Below are 19535 nucleotides of genomic sequence, written 5' to 3' on the forward strand. Positions count from 1 at the left end.
GTCACAGTATTCTGTAATGTCAGGCTTTCCAAATAATGATTTATTTTTCTTGCTGTAAGCTAATAAAAACCATACAGCAAATGTCTGACCTGATCACCATCCATATTTATCAAGTACTGAACACTTCCAAATAGTATTCTCATATCTTTGCATTATTGCTCCATCATCCTGTCAGCTACTTTAACAGTAATGCATCAAGCATCGTCACCACAAACTTTTAAACGCAAAAGGTGTTTTCAATATTAATCTCTGCGGTTTCGTTTTGAAACCAAAAGCAGCATGCAGACGCGTAGACACAACCGCGACATCAAGTAGATCTACACAGTTGGGTAGTGGCTATTGCATGCTTCGTTTCAATTACAAATGCATATACTGTATACTGTTCAGAAAAAACAGGACCCCTTTTATTTTTCATCATATTTAGCAGAAAAATCAGAAAATGTTCATGAATATTTAAGCAATTGTAGGTCTGTCCCAGTAGACAAGTAGAAAAATAAGGCAGTGCAATGCCCAAAGTAACAGAAGGAGGCTCACGGTTTTAAGCAACAAAAAATAGATTTATTACATAAAAAGTGGACAAAAGGGTCCCCCCTAGGCCACAGCATGGATCCACCAACTAGTTTCAGGCAAAAATGCCCTTTATCAAGGTGTACAGAACAACCCAAAAAGCCCCAATTTATAATACAGCACTGATCGTGCTATCACGTGACGTCACGACCAATCAGAAAGCAGCACCTATTAGATGTGTCACATCAATACACTAAACTTTATTAGACCTCACATGTCTGCAAATACAAGGCAAAGAGTGTGGGCAAACAGGTAGTGCGCTCTGATTGGTGCACTGACTTCTGGAACAATTGTAACTTTATTAAACTGACATTTAAAAACGTCCATGACAACAAAAAAGGGACTTCTTAAACCTTAGTGCAAAGATAAAAAACAATTCTTACATAATTGTTAAATGTTACTTAATCATTTATCCCCTCTTTCCTTTAAGATTACTAAGCACATAGACCAGAAATTAACCCTAAAATAAAAAAAGAGAGAAGGGGAGAATCCCCTAAGTATGGAATCAATAATGGTCATATGTGATCTTAGGTTTATCCAAAGGGAAGGGGGAAAGGTCAACATTTGAATACTCCAAAGAACAATAAATACTTGAATGTGAAAAGATTAGTTATATGTTAATTTCACAAAGCAGGAACATGATGATTTCAAAAGACCAATATTCTATTACAGAATATTATTTACTTGAGGAAAATCAATCACCTCAGAAAATGTCTATAACAGAAGATAACATATTTTTATCAAGTTTTTAGGGATTTTCTAGGAAGGTTCCCTAGTAGACATTTGGCAGATATTTCAACACTTAATTAGCAAGATTTTTTAGAAAAAGCATATAGTTAGCAAGATTTTTTTAGCATATTTATAACCAATCTCTCAAACATTTTTGGCAAATGTTTGGCCAATTTTCTAACCATTTATTTAACAAATTCTGCAACAGATTTTACAGTGAATCTCTAGCAGGATTAATAACAGAATTTTTAGCAAAAATTTTTAGCAGAAATTTTTTTAGGAAAGATTTTTAACAAGGTTTTTGCAAGATTTTTAGCAAAAATTAGAGGAAATGTCCCAGGTCCCAATCTGTATTAAGTCCAAATGGAACCTGGGTTTTCAAAGTAAATATCCAAAAGGCCTCTCTCTGATCAAGCCTCTTGGTACGATTACCTCTCTCATGACACAAAACTGACTCAATCCCACAAATTTTGAGTAATCTACTATCTCCCTGTGGGCAGTGGGTACAGTGTAGTGGAACCTGATGATTGAGATCTTTTTTCTTGATGAGCCTCACATGCTCCATAATGCGTATTTTGAGGCTCCGTGTAGTCCGGCCCATGTACTGTTTCCCACACCCACAGGTGAGAAGGTAGATCACAAAAGTAGTCTTACAATTGATAAAACTGCGTATATTGAAAATTTCCTTAGTACATGTACTCTGAAAGGTTTTGGTTGGGGATAACTGAGCGCAAATTTTACATGAACCACATCTATATGAGCCTATGGTTATAGGGTTCCTATTGTATGAGTGACCTGAGAACAAACTGGGGGAGAGTGAATTAGATATAGTTTTGGCCTTTTTGAAAACCAGTTTGGGTTTATGTGGCAGACTATGTCCCAAGACAGGATCAAGGAGCAAAATGCTCCAATGTTTTTCCAGTATTTGTCTAACTTCTTGTGCCTGTCGACTGAACTGAGTAATAAATAAAGGGCTGTCTAGTTGTGATGTCTTTTTTGGTTTTCTTTTTAACAATTCGCTCCTTTCCATAATTTCAACTTCTCCCCTTGCTTTATTTAGATCAAGGGGGTCATGACCCCTGGCCAGGAATCTATTATATAAGTCATCTGATTGCCTATGGAAGTCAACATCTTTTGAGCAGTTTCTTTTAAGTCTCATAAACTGCCCTTTTGGTATTCCTTTTATGAGTGACCTGGGGTGGCAGCTGTCTGCTCTTAGATAAGTGTTTCTTGAATTTTCCTTTCGAAAAATATCTGTGTGGATAGTCAAGGAGTGATCAATATATAATAATAAATCTAAATATTTAAGGTGATGGTGATCAAAAGAAAATGTGAACTTTAAACCATACTCATTATTATTAAGTGAATCTATAAATAATAACATAGTGTTAGTATCATCTTCCCAAATAAAAAGAAGGTCGTCTATGAAACGACGATAAAAAACAATGTGATCCCTAAACGGGTTCCTATCTCCAAACACGTGGAACGACTCCCACCATCCCATGAATAAGTTTGCATAGGATGGGGCAAAGCTAGTACCCACAGCAGTTCCACATGTTTGGAGATGGTAAACACCGTCAAACAAAAAATAATTGTGTGTTAATAAAAAGTGAATGGAAACCAAAATAAAACTCCCTTGTGCTGGTGATAAATCTGAAGTGTCCAAAAAATAACTTCAAGCTGCCATCCCCAGGTCATGTTTAATGATAGTATAAAGTGATGTGACATCTATAAACAACCAGATGAAATTGGGCTTCCAAGAGAAACCTTCTAACTGATTAATCAAATCAACACTGTCCAAAATATTGGACGGAACAGCTAATGACAGGGGTTGTAGATAGTGATCCACGTACCGTGAGAGACCATCTCCCAAAGACCCAATGCTAGAGACTATTGCCTCCCTGGAGGAGAGACCAACGTCTTATGGATCTTTGGGAGATGGTGAAACACGGCTGTGGTGGGAAATGGATTATATAAGAACTCAATCTCATTAGTATCTAATACACCCCAAATTTTTCCTTTCTCTAAGTGTTCCTTTAGATCAGACATGAATGAACATGTGGGGTCAGCAGGAAGTACAGCATAGGAGAGAGTATCATCAAGTTGGTGTTTAGCTTCCTTGTGGTAGTCGCTCCTATGCTGCACCACTACCGCCCCACCCTTGTCCGCATTCTTAATGATTACCTGTTTATTTAATTTTAAGTCTTTTAACGCTTTGGCCTCACCTTTAGTTAAGTTATTGGTCAAGGGTTTATTAGATTTTACAGAGAACGTGTAACCTGAAGCCAGGATAGACAGATCTCTTTCTACCATTTTCTCGAAAGTTGTTATTGCATTACCCTTGACATGAGTTGGGTAAAAACTGGATTTGTTTTTAAACCCTGAGGCTTTCCTCCCCAAGAAATCTTGGTAGTCATATTGAGAATCCTGATCTAGGAGCAACTCATTCAAATCCTGCAAATGGCAGAACTCTTTAAAGGAAAAAACATTTTCACATATATCAATAACTTCAGGAACATAGGAACTGTCAACAACCCCCACACCTGGTGCAGAGTGAACATTACTTGTGTCTTGTATGTCAACATTTTTCTTAAAGAATTTATTAAGAGTTAATTTTCTAATAAATTTGTGTAAGTCCACGACTGTATCAAAAAGGTTGAAATTGGATGATGGAGCAAAATTTAAGTCCTTTACAGAGGAGAGAAAGTTCCTCTTTGTTGAGTTCCACATTAGATATATTAATGACTTCACTAAGGTCTTCTAATTGGCTTTCTTCCTCTTTGTCGAGGACCCTTTTAGATCTGCCCTGTCTACCCCTTCTTGTCCTCGGTCGTTTTTTGACATTGTAAAAAAGGTGGATCTTTGACTTTGCATAATTTCTTTTTGCTCATCTGGTTTTCTCCCCCAGTCAGACTTTGATTTGGACCCTTTTGGTTTGTTTTGTTTTTCAGAATATCTCTCTTCATTTTCAGAATATGTATGGAATGAAACAGAGTGTCCTGAAGCCTTAGCATCTGAGGCATCTGATTCCTGACTGGTGGTTAATTGACCAGATTTGTTTTTAAGGAATGATTTTTGAAAAAAAGGTTTTCTTTTTGCTTTAGCAGGAGTAGAGCTGTTGATTTGAGAGGGATTATAGGATTTTCTGTTGGTGACTGATATTTGCCAGATATAAATCTGATTTCTTAAGTAGTCCTGTTTATCCCTCTCAAACTTCACCTGTTTTTTCTGCATAATCTCCTTTTCCACTTTATTTATATTCTTAGCTAATGCTACATCCATTTCTAAAAAACCTTCCATTTCTGTAAACTCACATAGTTTCTTCTGCAGACTTTCTATATCTTTTTCAATTTGTGTTTTCTCTTTAATTTTAAAAGACACGATGAGGTCCATTAACTTGAAGGAGCATTCATCAAGTGCTTGTTTCCAGCTGATTTCTATAGCGTCTTCTGGAAAACCAAATGTGGTGGATTTTTTAATTCGAAGACCTCTTGGAATTAGTTTAGTTCTAATGTAATTTTCAATAGATATAATATCCCACCATAGTCGAATTCTCGTTGTGACTAATTTTTCAAATCGTGTAAAATGATATTTCAGATCAGTTGTATCATCACATTCAGTATCCAATGCATTATCAAATACAAGTTGTGCCTTTCTTAATCTTGCAGTGTTATCAGAACAGGAAAAAGCATAACTGGAGCTTTCCAGGGGGACAATGTCCTCTTCAGTATCCGTATAATCCATAACTTAAAGTCAATAAATCCCTGAAGATAATCCAAAAAAATCAGAAATTTCCAAAATATAGGATTAGGGAAAATAAAATCTATGCTAAACACGTGAAGAAACCTCCTTCCGTATAAAGGTATATATGAACTCGTCACTCGAGCAACTGGATAAAGTAAGACAGGGTTGTGTAGAAAGCCAGTGCATCAGAAAAAACAAGTCCTGTTTGGCATAATAAACTGAGGTTTAGGATAAACTCCTTCAATGTAAGCATATAGCATAACGAAGCCCTAATAGGGTTAGGGGACTAGTACCTAATGCGGCACCATAAATAGTACAGACCAACGTCCCATATATCAGAGAAAAAAGGGGTACAGCGACCCACAAAGTGAACTCACTCAGTTTCTGTTCACTTTGTGGGTCGCTGTACCCCTTTTTTCTCTGATATATGGGACGTTGGTCTGTACTATTTATTTATGGTGCCGCTGGCATTAGGTACTAGTCCCCTAACCCTATTAGGGCTTCGTTATGCTATATGCTTACATTGAAGGAGTTTATCCTAAACCTCAGTTTATTATGCCAAACAGGACTTGTTTTTTCTGATGCACTGGCTTTCTACACAACCCTGTCCCAGTAGACTGCTAGATTTAAGAATGATTTGATAATCTAATGAATGTTCTTTGGAATTGGTGATGGCATGATTACCTCATCAGGTGTATAGTTAAGGAATGAGGTTTAGCGACAAAGATAAACACGTATATAAAGTGCACGTGACCGAGCAAGGATTATGGTCCAATACAATTGCAGAAAATGTTTCCTGATAAAGGATGGTCGCACGGAGGACTGAAAAAAACAAATGGTATCGTACAGAAGGGGGAGCAGCTAAATCAGCACGTTATCGATTATGCAATCAGACAGTGGCGTTCTCTTCTTTGGCGTGTGTTTAAGCAGGAGGAGGACATTTTGAGTACACACTTTGAACTCGAACTTTATAGTAATCTTAGTGTTTCCGGTTAGTTTACAGCAGTTTAACACATTTATGAGCTACGAAAGAAAAACGTCAATTTCTCGTTTAATGAACATGAACCGACCGCAGTATATCTGGCACTTGTTAACTAAATTCATGTCACTGTTTTATGTTAACATCAGTTGATTGTCTACAACAGGGGACTTTTCCTGCTGTGCCCCCGTCTGCCCTGCTCCGGATTTGCGCCCCCCCAACCTACCTGCAACCGCGTCAGATGATGCTCTGCTGTCACGTGACGTCATAGGGGGGCCATCAGGGAGTGTTCAGGGTTAAGGGGCAATCTATCTTTGTTCCAGTGCCACAATTTGAGTGTGAGAAACGGGAGGGAGGAGCGGCCTCACCTTTTCCCTCATTGCTTTGGGTTGCCATTGCACTGAATGTATCTTGTATCGGTGTAGGAGCTCCGCCTCCAACTCCACCCATCTCCTCAGTGAAGAATTTGCATGCCGGTTTACTAGTTGTTTCATCTGTGCTGCTCTATAATATGAATATATACATGGGAGGACAAGACCTCAATTTTCTTTGCGTCTACTTAGTATAGTTCTGCTTATTCTTGTTTTTTTGTTTGACCAGATACATTTAGTGATATGCGGATTGCAGATCATTGAAGACACCCTGTGTGTCTATTACTGGTAAAGTCTGGAACAAACATAATATTCTCTGTAGGAGATTAATTTTTATGGAGTAAATCCATCCTATCCAAGATATCTTGTTGTTTTTCCATTGGCAGAGATCATCTTTGAGTTATTTTTTTATTAAAAGCGGGTATCTACTTTTGTATATGTCTTCATAGCCTTTCGTAAAATGTATACTGTACCTAGGTATTTTGTTGTATGATTGCACCAGCTGAAATCACTCCTGTGTTTGAGAGGTAAATATTCATGGACTCTGATTTATTGTCATTAATTTTGAAACCGGAGAGTTTGCTAAATATGGAAAGCTCACTCAACCGATTGGGAAGTGAAGTTAGAGGACTAGTCAGCGACAGTAAGATATCGTCCGCTTATAGCAAGATTTTAAATATATTTTTTTCTATTGCTACCCCGTTTATATTTCGATTGGTTCGCACATTGGAAGCCAGGGGATTTAGAGAAAAGGCAAATAGGAGGGGGGACAAGGGGCACCCCTGTCTGGTTCCACTCTTAATTGGAATAGGTGATGATGCTGTCCCCGTATTTATTACTTTAGTTGACCAACAAGAATATATAGAGGATTGCTTGTAGGAATTGTACACTAAAACCAAATATGTAGATTTTTTTTTAAAAGAGAATTTTAATGAATTTACAGCATGCATATAAATATAGATCTTTGATCTATTTTTAATGTGTTTGTGGCTTTGACTGCTATTTACTTGACCTCTTCTGTTGGTGGGTTATTTGTGTATCTGGCACCACTCTGTCTTTTGAAGATCCATATTATTCGGTGCACTATTATGGAGAGCCACGTAATTTCCTTGTGACCTTAAATGAATGCTACAGTACTTTTTTGTGTTTGGCTCCAATAACTAGTCTCTAAATTGCTCATTGGTGCAAGTGCAGCAAAGTTGACACAAAGCACCTTCACCCATTGACGCAAATGGCCAAAACATAAATTTCCCACTATTTGCAAAAATAGAATGTCAGAATGCTCACTTGTAAACATACCCATTCTCACTGATTTTTTGTTAGTCTCAATGATTTTCAGCATCAGCAGTCTAATAAGGGACAATTGATTAAAGTGTGAGAATGTACTTTGAATGGTAAATAGCACTACCCTCTGACATTAAAAAGTTCTTGTACGTCAAAAAATGTAAAAAAAATATATTTGAAAAAAAGATGTCCCATATTTAGGCCTTTCTTAATACATTAAAAACACGCAGTTATTATCTTACATGAAAACATGAATATTACATCTTTTGTCAATTAGGGTGTAGCCTGCCTTTCACAGCATATCGACTAGCGGTCTATTTGTAATACCATTTAAATAGATTAGCATGCTTGCATTGACCAAGTCTAAATACCTTCATATCAACTAAAAAGTATCTTACACACACCAGGATTGTTGCGAAATGTTATTTTTTTCATATCCGACTAATATTTTTGATTACAGGCATATTCCAGCTTAAGGACACTCACTGTAAGTACACTTGCGAGTAACAAAACACAAAACCCCAGCAAGCTCTTTTTGGGAACCCCTGAGCCCCCTCTGTCGTCTGTTGTATACACTTGCGAGTAACGGCATATTTACAATAGCACCATACCCCTGTGTCCGTACGCTCGCTTCGCGAGTACGGACACTTATTCTGCCCTTCAGACCGCCGTAGGAGTGACGCGCTGATTCCCCTCGCTCAAAAGGCAAACTGCAGCTCACGCATGCGCCTGTCAGCCCGTCCTGTACAGCAATACCGGCTCCCTACCTGTACCGAAGCATCGATAAGTGGGGGAAAAGGTAGTGCTTCACTTTAAGTACATTTTCACTTTACATACAAGCTCTGGACCCATTGCGTACGTTAATGCGGGGTACGCCTGTATATGTCACCAACAATGTAAGCAGCACTTTATAAAATAAGAATACCGGGAATTAAAATACAATAAGTCTATCAAACATACCAGTACACAATAGGAGTTACTTGCCTACTACTGTATATTAACCAGCAACAATAACTCCTTACATGCTAGACTGGCATTCATGTAGGGTGCTTTTCTTGCAGCCAGGGGGGTAGCTAAGAAATTAATGCGGTGCTGAATATTGCGGTCAGAGCTAAGTTTCATCACACTAATGACTGCTTTAAGCTAACGCTCATTTACTGTAAAAATTCTCCAAACAGCTATTTGTTGTTTACTTTTTAATTTAAAAAAAAAAATTGCAAAAAAAATAAACTGCTCTAGTCATGCTTATGCATGTGGAAAAGAAAAATGATTAAACCGGGATGGTCTGGCAGAATTCTGGCCTCATTTTTTCCATGATTGAACAGTGCTTTTGCAGAACTACTAATAAAGCTGAGCCATATGTACGAGCTAAGCATCTCTAGAAGAAACAATTAACTTTTTACATTCAGAGACGTTAGATGCACAGCACAGTATAGAGCATCAGCAGGCAGACTATTCAAATGCATAATAACACATACAATTCAACAGTAAGAGCACCACAAAATAAATATACAAGGCATGAAGACAAGATGGCCGCTTAGTTAGGGAGCTCTGTGGATGCACAAGCAAGAATCACCCTATAATGACCTGAACTGTGAAGCTGGGACCGTACACTGAACATGGCAAGTGTAGGAGACACCCAGCATGCCACCTAGAGCTAAAAAAGCCCAAAACCAAGAAATGATGGACTTCTTCAAGCGAAGGAAAAAGTCTGGGCTGACACAAAATGGCGGGTCCTCGCCACAAGCGAGATCAGACTTAGAGTCTGAACACGGCCTGGAAAGTCAACAAAGATCTTGTTCCAGGCGGAACTGCTAACGGCTCTGGTGGAGTTTAGAGCAGAGTTGGCCTCCATCGTAGAGAGAACAGATACTCTGGAAAAGGCTCTTGACAAGGTGATCTCGGCCCAAAACAAAGCAATGGAAGCGTGCCAGAAGCTTAAGGCCCACGTGGCAGAGCTAATAGAGAAACAAGAGGACATTGAAAATCAGGCACGCCGAAATAACATTAAGATCCAGAACCTACCTGAGTCAATGGTGAACATAGAGGACTTCTTGCGGACATGGGTCAGTGCACTGCTGTCAGACGTTCCTGTGGAGAAGCAGTATGGCCCTGCATACGAGGCCCGTGGAGAGAGCCCCGCAAGACAATTGTGAGTTTTCATTATTTTTTTCAGAGTAAGGAGGCCCTACTCTTGAAGATCAGAGAGTTGAAGATCCCTGAATTTGAAAACATGTAATAATGAGCTTAGAACATGTTATGGATGTCCTCCGAGACCATCATGTACCCTACAGGTGGGGGTTCCCATTCACACTCACAGCATTCAACAAGGGATCCCAAGCGTCAATGAGACCTGGTAGAAACGACGGCATTCCTGGAGTATTTGAGCCTGTTACCCTACGCGGGCCCAGAGCGAGGTAGCACCTGCAAAACTGACCCCAGCCTGGATGTCAGCGAGCTTCTCCAGAACAAGGCCAGGGCGGGTTGACCTGAGGCGGACCTGGGAAGGGGGACGATCACTATAGTTAAAGCACCTAAGACTTTTTTCTTATGTTGCTCAGGGAATTAGTCAAGGGTTTACGTAGGACATTTACAGCTAAGGTCAAGGAGTAGGGTTGGTAAAGACACATCCTTTAAGGTATAAGACATATTATAAGTTAATGTAAGCTTTGGGTAAGCTTCTAACAATTTGTTTGTATTAATGGGCAGAAAACAGTGTTTAGCCGGCTACAGATTGATATTTAGATCAAATTGAGGCTCATATGTTATGTGATAAACAAAAATTAAATGTACGGTGTATAAATGTGAATACATAGGTTTATGTGTGTACTGTATACAAGTACAGGCATACCCTGCATTGACATACGCAATGGGTCCGGAGCATGTATGTAAAGTGAAAATGTACTTAAAGTGAAGCACTACCTTTTTACCACTTTACAATGCATGTACTGTACTGCAATCATCATATACATGCATAACTAATGTAAATAATGCATTTGTAACCAAAATAAATACAGTAGGCTTTATTGAAAGAAAATCTTTAATGTCAGCTGATTTTTCTTACTATGTGTTATGTACTATGTGTTATGTGATTTACTGTACGTTTCCTTGTTTTTGCAATTCCTGCATGGTGTATTATATAAAGTATAACATATAATAATATTTATTATTATTATTATTATACTACACCATGCAGGAATTGAACCCCTGATACTTCATACGCTAGTGCAATTCTCTAACTACTACACCACAGGGTAGTGTGATGAATCCAACTCTTTAAACAAACTTAACATATAGTGCACAGTGCAGTCCATCACCCAATTAGAATATACCTTCCAAACAACCGTAGGGTTGTTTAAAGAGGTTAACCTTCCATCCATACTGTGGTGTAGTGCTTAGAACAGGGGACTGGTATATGAAACGATCAAGGGTACAATTCCTGCATGGTGTGGTATAATATATAAATGTCACATGACTGAAATTTGATGGAGAAGAATCGTACGTTCCCAGGGGTATGGTGCAATTGGAAATGTGTACTAAAGTGAGTGTACTGAAAACGAGGTATGCCTGTCTATTATAATGAATAAGTAAAATACCCTATGCGACCAAAGAACATGTTTCATAACAAATCATTGCATAATGAAATATGGGTTACTCAGCAGGCCATTGGGTCAGAAAGCTGCAGGTTATACATCACTGCTGCTGCCTAAACATTGTCCTTCTTGAAGCTGAACAAAGTGTAAATAGTTTAAACCTACATGTACACTTAGCAGAGGTTGTGTGTGTTTCTACACGTGCACTTACTATCAAACACACACACAAAAAGAAAAATTGGATCTGCCCTGTTAAATGCTCTCAGCGCCTGCATCCACATTCCCTTTACTCCCTGCATTAGGGTGCCCCTCCCCCACTTTTTTTGATGATGGTGCGTTTAGGCCAAAGTTCTGTATTTGTCCCGTTTTTCCCCTTAGGGCAAGCCAAGCTGCTTAATACGAGTGAGTATCCGAACCCCATTCCCACCATTACCCTCCCTACAACCCCCCTCCAGGGTCTCAGGCCAACTAATAACTATGTGACATCAGTACCACCAGTTGACAGCGACACCACAGCTGATGAGTTTAAAGAGGCTTTTGCCACTTCTAATAAATGGTTCCGGCTGACAAGACAATTACGTTAAAAGTGATAAAGCACAATGTAAAGGAGATGAATAGCCCATTGTAAGCACAGAGTCGCAGAGTCTAAATATAAAAACAACTCTCAGCTGATATTCTTCTATTACAAGAAACTCATTTCAAGTTCGCAACACCACCAAAATACATAGATAAGAATTACCCACAAGTGTAAATTCCCTCTTCGTGGAACAAGAAACAAGGAGTGGCCTTTCTAATGCATAGACAAGTCCCTTTGCTCTGGAAAAGTTCAAAGGAGATATAGGGGGAAGATACATGATTATCATGGGTAAACCAGTAGGGATGATGACAACAGTCGCAAACCTATACCCCACTAACAATTCCAGTGCAGCCTTCTGTAGGAAATTGTTTGACACCTTGAAACAGTGACAACAAAGACACATAGTGCTAGGTGGGGACTTTAATATTGCTTGAAGCGACATACTGCCTTAGAAATAATACAATCAGGATTTAAGATTAACAAAAGTCGGAGGCACTAAATGTTGATGTCTCTAAGGATATTGTATTGTATTGTATGTCTTTATTTATATAGCGCCATTAGTGTAGATAGCGCTTCACAGTAGTAATACATGTGGTAATCAAATAAATAACAGATAATATAAATAACAGATCATGGGAATAAGTGCTTTAGACATAAAAGTAACATTTCGGAAGAGGAGTCCCTGCCCCGAGGAGCTTACAGTCTAATTGGTAGGTAGGGAGAACGTACAGAGACAGTAGGAGGGAGTTCTGGTAAGTGCGTCTGCAGGGGGCCAAGCATTATGTATCGTGTTTAGAATATCCACAGTGCTATTCATATGCTTCTTTAAGCAAGTGTGTCTTAAGGTGGGTCTTAAAGGTGGATAGAGAGGGTGCTAGTCGGGTACTGAGGGGAAGTGCATTCCAGAGGTGTGGGGCAGTCAGTGAAAAAGGTTTAAGGCGGGAGAGGGCTTTAGATACAAAGGGGGTAGAAAGAAGACATCCTTGAGAAGAACGCAAGAGTCTGGATGGTGCATACCGAGAAATTAGGGATGAGATGTAAGGAGGGGCAGAAGAATGTAAAGCTTTAAAAGTGAGGAGAAGAATGGAGTGTGAGATGCGGGATTTGATCGGAAGCCAGGAGAGGGATTTCATGAGGGGAGATGCTGAGACAGATCTAGGAAAGAGTAGAGTGATTCTGGCAGCAGCATTTAGGATAGATTGTAGGGGAGACAGGTGAGAGGCAGGAAGGCCGGACAGCAGGAGGTTACAGTAATCAAGACGGGAGAGAATGAGGGCCTGAGTCAGAGTTTTAGCAGTCGAACAACAGAGGAAAGGGCGTATCTTAGTTAAATTGCGGAGGAAAAAGCGACAGGTTTTAGATATGTTTTGAATGTGAGGGGCGAATGTGAGAGAGGAGTCGAATGTGACCCCTAGGCAGCGTGCTTGGGCTACTGGGTGAATGATTGTAGTTACAACAGTAATGTGGAAGGAGGTAGTAGGGCCAGGTTTGGGAGGAAGTATGAGGAGCTCTGTTTTAGCCATGTTGAGTTTAAGGCGTCGGAGGGCCATCCAGGATGATATAGCAGAGAGACATTCAGAAACTTTGGTTTGTACAGCAGGTGTAAGGTCAGGTGTTGAAAAGTATATTTGTGTGTCGTCGGCATAGAGGTGATAATTAAACCCAAAAGATGTTATTAGGTCACCTAGAGAGTGTGTACAGAGAAAAGAGAAGAGGTCCCAGGACAGAGCCCTGGGGTACCCCCACAGAGAGATCAATAGAGGAGGAGGAGGTGTTAGCAGAAGAGACACTAAAAGTACGATGGGAGAGGTAGGATGAGATCCAGGATAGAGCTTTGTTCCGAATACCAAGAGTATGGAGAATGTGGAGGAGAAGAGGGTGGTCCACTGTGTCAAATGCTGCAGAGAGGTCGAGTAATATGAGCAGAGTGTAATGACCTCTGTCTTTGGCAGCATGGAGGTCGTCAGTTATTTTAGTGAGGGCTGTTTCGGTGGAGTGAGCAGTGCGGAAGCCAGATTGTAGAGGGTCTAGGAGAGAATAGGTGTTGAGAAAATGGAGCAAGCGAGAGAATACAAGACGTTCAAGTAGTTTAGAGGCAAAAGGCAGGAGGGATACAGGTCGATAGTTAGAAAGACAGGTAGGGTCAAGCTTGCTGTTTTTGAGTAATGGTATGACTGTTGCATGTTTGAAGGAGGATGGAAAGGTTCCAGAGCAGAGGGAGGAGTTAAAAATGTGTGTAAGCGTAGGGATTATAGTAGGAGCTAGAGGTTTTAGGAGATGGGAGGGAATAGGGTCAAGAGGGCAAGTGGTAGAGGGAGAAGAGGAGATCAACAGCGACACATCCTCCTCTGAGACAGTGGAAAAAGACTCAAGGAGGAGAGTTAGGAAGAGGTGTAGGATGGGGGGAAGAAACAGAGGGGATGTTCTGCCGTATGGATTCCACCTTTTCCTTAAAATAGTCAGCAAAGTCCTGAGCGGAGATGGAGGAAGGAGAGGCAGCTGAGGGTGGTTTGAGTAGAGTATCAAAGACAGAGAACAGTCGGCGTGGGTTAGACTTGTGCATGTTGATTAGTGCAGAAAAGTAGGCTTGTTTAGCTTGCGAGAGGGCAGAGTTGAAATAGGATAGCATAAATTTGTAGTGAAGGAAGTCTGCGAGAGTGTGAGACTTCCTCCAGAAGCGTTCAGAGGAACGAGTGGAGGAACGCACCATGCGCATGTGGGAATTTAGCCAGGGTCTAGGGTTAGAAGGGCGAGGGCGGCAGAGAGAAAGCGGGGCATGTAGATCAAGAGACGAGGACAAGACAGAGTTGTACTTTCTGACCAGGTTGTCAGGGTCTGTAGCAGAGCTGAGAGAGGAGAGGGAGGAGTGTAAAGTGGACTCAAAGTCAGGTAAGTGAATAGAGCGCAGGTTTCTGCAGAACCGGGGGGTAGATGGAGGTGGAGAAGGGGAGAAGCGAGATAAAGAGAATGAGATGAGATGATGGTCAGAGAGAGGAAAAGGGGAAATGGAGAAATCAGAGAGAGAGAAGTTTTTAGTGAAAACCAGGTCTAAGTAGTGGCCATCCTTGTGGGTTCTGGCTGCAGTCCACTGTTGAAGGCCAAAAGAAGAGGTAAGAGAAAGAAAGCGCGAAGCCCAAGAGAGAGAGGGGTCATCAATGTGGCAATTGAAGTCCCCAAGGAGAAGAACAGGGGAGTCTGAGGAGAGAAAGAAAGAGAGCCAGGATTCAAAGTGAGAGAGAAAGGCAGAAGGGGGATGAGTCAAAATCCTGTACATTAACGTTGTTTTTAAGTGGAGAGAGGACACTTAAATTATTTTGAATCCAACTCACCAGTACATATGGGACCTTGTATAAAGTAACTTTCCCTCTCTTGCTACAAAAGCTTAAAAAAAACAAAACCTTAAAATCTGGTCACAATATCACATATCATGGGTGAGACGCATTAATGCAATCAAATCAAATCAGCTCCGAATCATTCTTTACCTTTTCAACACCCTGCCTATCCCCATAAAAAAAGGCAGATAAAGGTTTGCAAAATAATATTACAAAATGTGTCCGGCTGTATAAAAAGCCAAGGGTCAGTAGGCTTATCTTCCAACAAAACAACATCAAATGGGGGTCTAGCATTACCATGTCTTCTCTCTTACTACAGGGCTGCCCAGGCCAGCCAGCTAGTTATGTGGTACGCAGACCCTGGGCAAGAGATATGGGTTGAAATAGGAGAGTCCACTATTTCCTTAACTAAAATATATACATTACTCTGGTTACCCTCTGGCCTTAGAAGTAGCCGACAGCCTTTAATTCCTACGATTCTGCACGCCTTAAATATATGGATGGCAATAAACTCTAAATACAGTATGGTTTGGCTTCAGTAAAGTCTTTGCTGACTCCCCTATCCAGAAACCCTGACTTCCGACCGGGGTAGAGGAAAGGTGACTTCTCTCAGCGGTGCTCAAGATGCTTCTTGATGCAATCACTGTCAAATTTTGATGGGTTATGTGTAAATTGCATAAATGAAAAGGGGTTAGCCTCAAATTTGTATAACTCCTTTATTAAGAGAGATCAGGACACATTTAAACACAATAAGCAGTGGGAGACATACTGTACCTGGGTTATGTTCTGGATAATGATGACTGGGTCGACATTTACTCGGCTCACTATGTACAACCATTCAAGAAAGCGCTAATGAGATATAATGTTCCCAGGTTTCTCCCTCCCTTTTCACCAGAGGCGATTTCTTTCATATGTGGTGGTCATGCCCTAAGATCACACCTCTATGGGCCAAAATTAACAGACTGGTAGCTGATGTATTTGGAGCTAAAAAAACATAGACTGTTCTTCTAAACAAGCCAATTCAAGGCACCTCAGTAAGTTAGCAGTCCACATATTTACAGTCACGAGATGCGCGATAGCCAAACTGTGGAATGAAGAAAAAAATCCCAACAGTACCAGATGGGAGAAAAAACTCACTAGTCTCCTGAATGCGCAAATGTCAAAGTTTCAGGAGACATGGGAGCCTTGGAGAAGCTATATTAATGACCCTAGATTCCCTCCAACCCACATTCTTGTAAGCCACAAACTACAGTAGGTTTGCTCAGTCTATATGGATAACGTGAAGGTGGCCACGACCTCCCCATCCTCTTGTTCTCAGGTTGCTTAGGAGCAATGGTATTATGGGTGGCTAGAGAAATAGGAACAAAGTCTGAAAATAAATAAATATATGTATCCACACACATAATGGAATGCCAAGCACAATAGCTTACAAACCCAGGATCGCAGACAGATTTCCCGAGGCCTAAAGTTTAGAATTTCAAATCGCCCCTCTCCCCTATGTCTGCGGCCTTGAAAGCCCACTCCCCCCCACACTTTCACACCTCCTTGCAAGTCCCTTCCTTCCCCCGTGTGTTACTCTTCCCCCTTTTGTCTCTCACTCTTCCCCCCCACTGTCTCGATCTTCATCCCACTCCTCCACTTCACTCTTTCACCCCCTCTCTTCTCTAACTCTCCCCCTTTCACCAACACTTAATTTCTCCCCTTTCCCTCAATCCACCCCCCACAAAATACAATACCCCCACAAACAAAATACAGTACCCCGCCACCTCCACCACCTCACACAAAATATAATACCCCCCCACCTCACACAAAATACAATACCCCCGACACAATATACAATACTCGGCACAAAATACAATATCCCTCCCCGCACACACACAAAATACAATACCCCCCCAACACACACAAAATCCAATACCTCCACCACACACAAACAATAGAATACCCCTCCCACATTATGTCCCATATACTGCATGCCTGATTGTACCCTTTATCGACTCTTCCCACTTTTTCTTTTATTTTTCCTATCCCCTCTCCACCTCCTCCCTGATTTTTTGCAAAAACAAACTTCAATCTAAAAAGAAATAAACATACAAATAGTGGAATGCCAAGCATACAAACCCAGGGCCACAGATAGATTTCCTGGGGCCCATGATAGAATTTTGACCGCCCTTCCATATTAGCGGCCTTGCACCTCCCACCCTTTCACACCTCATGAGCTCCCTCCGCTATACCAGCCCTTTCGCACCTCCTCCTCTATCCCCTCTCTCTCGAGCCTCTTCCTCTACCCATGTATTTCTCTTCCCCTCTCTGTCTCTTACTCCCCCACCTCCCTCTTCCACCCCCTCTCTCCGCTCACTCTCCCCCTCCTCTATCACTTAATTACCCCCCTCTCCCTCAATTCCCCCTCCCCCCACACACAAAATACAATACAATAACCGCCTACACACAAAATACAATTTAAAAAACCACCACACACACACACACACACACACACACACAATACCCCCCAAAACAAAAAACAATACCCTCCTACATATACAAAATACAATTCCCCCCCACCAGCCCTGTACCTAGTGTATGCCTAATAAGCTCATTTAATCTTTGTAATGAAAACTAATAGGGACTGGATACAAAGAAGGTGATATGTGAATAAATTAAATGTCCTAACAAAGTTTCTTATACAGGTCTTCAGCATTTCTCATAATAGAACAAGGTCTCCAGTAATTCTGCATACTTATGTATGTATGTATGCATATTTATAGAGCACTGAGCAATACAACACTGCATTCATGCTAAATACTGTGTGTGTATATACAGTATATATATATATATATATATATATATATATATATATATATATATATTGCACAAATAAAAGCATTTCGTTAGCCACAGAACGGTATCGTCTATTCATTTTTTATTTTATATATATATATATCTTTAATTATATAGCACGGAGCAATAGAACACTGCGTTCATGCTGCACATGAACGTATGCATGTTTTTACTGTATTTATATAGCACTGAGCAATATAGACAAGGCAACTTAACAGCCAAGATGTTCTTGTAAAACACTACATTTGGTTGCCATGCGGCATACTGTGCCAAAGCTATATCCATCCTTTGGATAAATACATCCTTCACACTTGATTGCTGTCAATCTGACATTTTTTACAAGCATTCAATTATAGACTTTTTCCCCAACTCACAGGATTAAATGTGCTTTTCCAATCCAGTGAAATACTACTGCTGTTACTTAAGTTCAAATAAATAAGTTTAGCTGGGTCTTTGCTGGAGTTATAAGCATCTTCTCAGAAAAGGATAATGCTTCTTAGCACGCCCCTAATAGAACTTTTAAAGCTTGTAATCATAGTAATTGTGAAGTGCAGCTCACAGACTCACTTCCCCACAAGTTCAAGATACAGACTTCAGTGAATCGCAATGCAACGTCGCAGTCAGGCTCCCAAACGCTGTATATTTTTAACACAGAGGGCTGTATTCACGGGAAGGGAATCAAACATTGCAGTTGTTGCAGATGCTTTCATTTGTGCCATATTAATGTAACAAAATGATATCGTAAACAGAGAACGGATGGTATAATTGTGTTCACATTTGAGTGTTCGTCATTGTAATGTAGTCTATTGTATGCTAACCCACAACTAATATACACATTTGTGTTCCCCTTGTATTCACTAAGCTGGACTACTCACTCTGGTCCATTTGAACACTTTCAATAACACAGCAGCAGACAGGACCTGCAGTATTCAGTGTCTGTACACTGTTTCACCTAGGACCAAAGAGAACTAAATGCATGTTTACTGGGTCAAATGTAAGTGATTGGGACCAATGTGAGATTAAAAGGGAAGGACAATAAGTATCTGATAAGCATGTATTGAACAGTATCAAACATATTGATTTCCCTCGGGACACAAATAACAATAGGGATAATTTAAATGCTTTATGTAAGAAATTGCATTGGTAAGGCTTGGTCCCCGCTTGCTTCTGCAGCGCTCGCTATGGCCCGCTGCGAGGGGCGGCCATGGTGCGGTGATTTTTTCAGGCAGACATGAAAATTGAGATTGGAACTAGCGACTGAGCGCTAGGCCACGCCCCCTGGCGGTTCAGCCAATGAGGGCGAACCTGCCGGGTGACGTCATGCCCCCCCCCCCCTGTCTTTTCCCCTGCAGCTCACTGCAGACTGTGGAACTGGGCTGCACGTGCAGCCAGCCTCGCAGGCGCGTGTGCAGCGCAGGCTGTGGAGCCATAGCCTAAGCTGTTACAGCTGCTACATACATGTAGCAGGCAAAACAATGTATGTACGAATATTTTGACAGCAACAATGTCATTTGTTTTACA

General features: G+C 40.7%; 1 protein-coding gene across 7 annotated transcripts in view; it reads right to left on the bottom strand.

Annotated features, from left to right (window-relative positions):
* The window catches only part of THRB (thyroid hormone receptor beta), a 337521-nt gene that overhangs the window by 92614 nt on the left and 225372 nt on the right, over nucleotides 1–19535 (bottom strand). Inside the window, exon 1 of one of the 7 annotated variants that reach the window (XM_075586960.1) lies at nucleotides 9700–9786. The exons of the other annotated variants lie outside the window; for them this stretch is intronic. Within the exon in view, the coding sequence (XP_075443075.1) occupies nucleotides 9700–9718 (19 nt within the window). The 5' untranslated portion in view covers nucleotides 9719–9786. Of the gene's footprint in view, nucleotides 1–9699; nucleotides 9787–19535 lie in introns of those variants that run through there. 7 annotated transcript variants of the gene reach the window in all.

This window comes from Ascaphus truei, chromosome 2, assembly GCF_040206685.1.
Source record: "Ascaphus truei isolate aAscTru1 chromosome 2, aAscTru1.hap1, whole genome shotgun sequence".
Classification (NCBI taxonomy): Eukaryota; Metazoa; Chordata; class Amphibia; order Anura; family Ascaphidae; genus Ascaphus; species Ascaphus truei.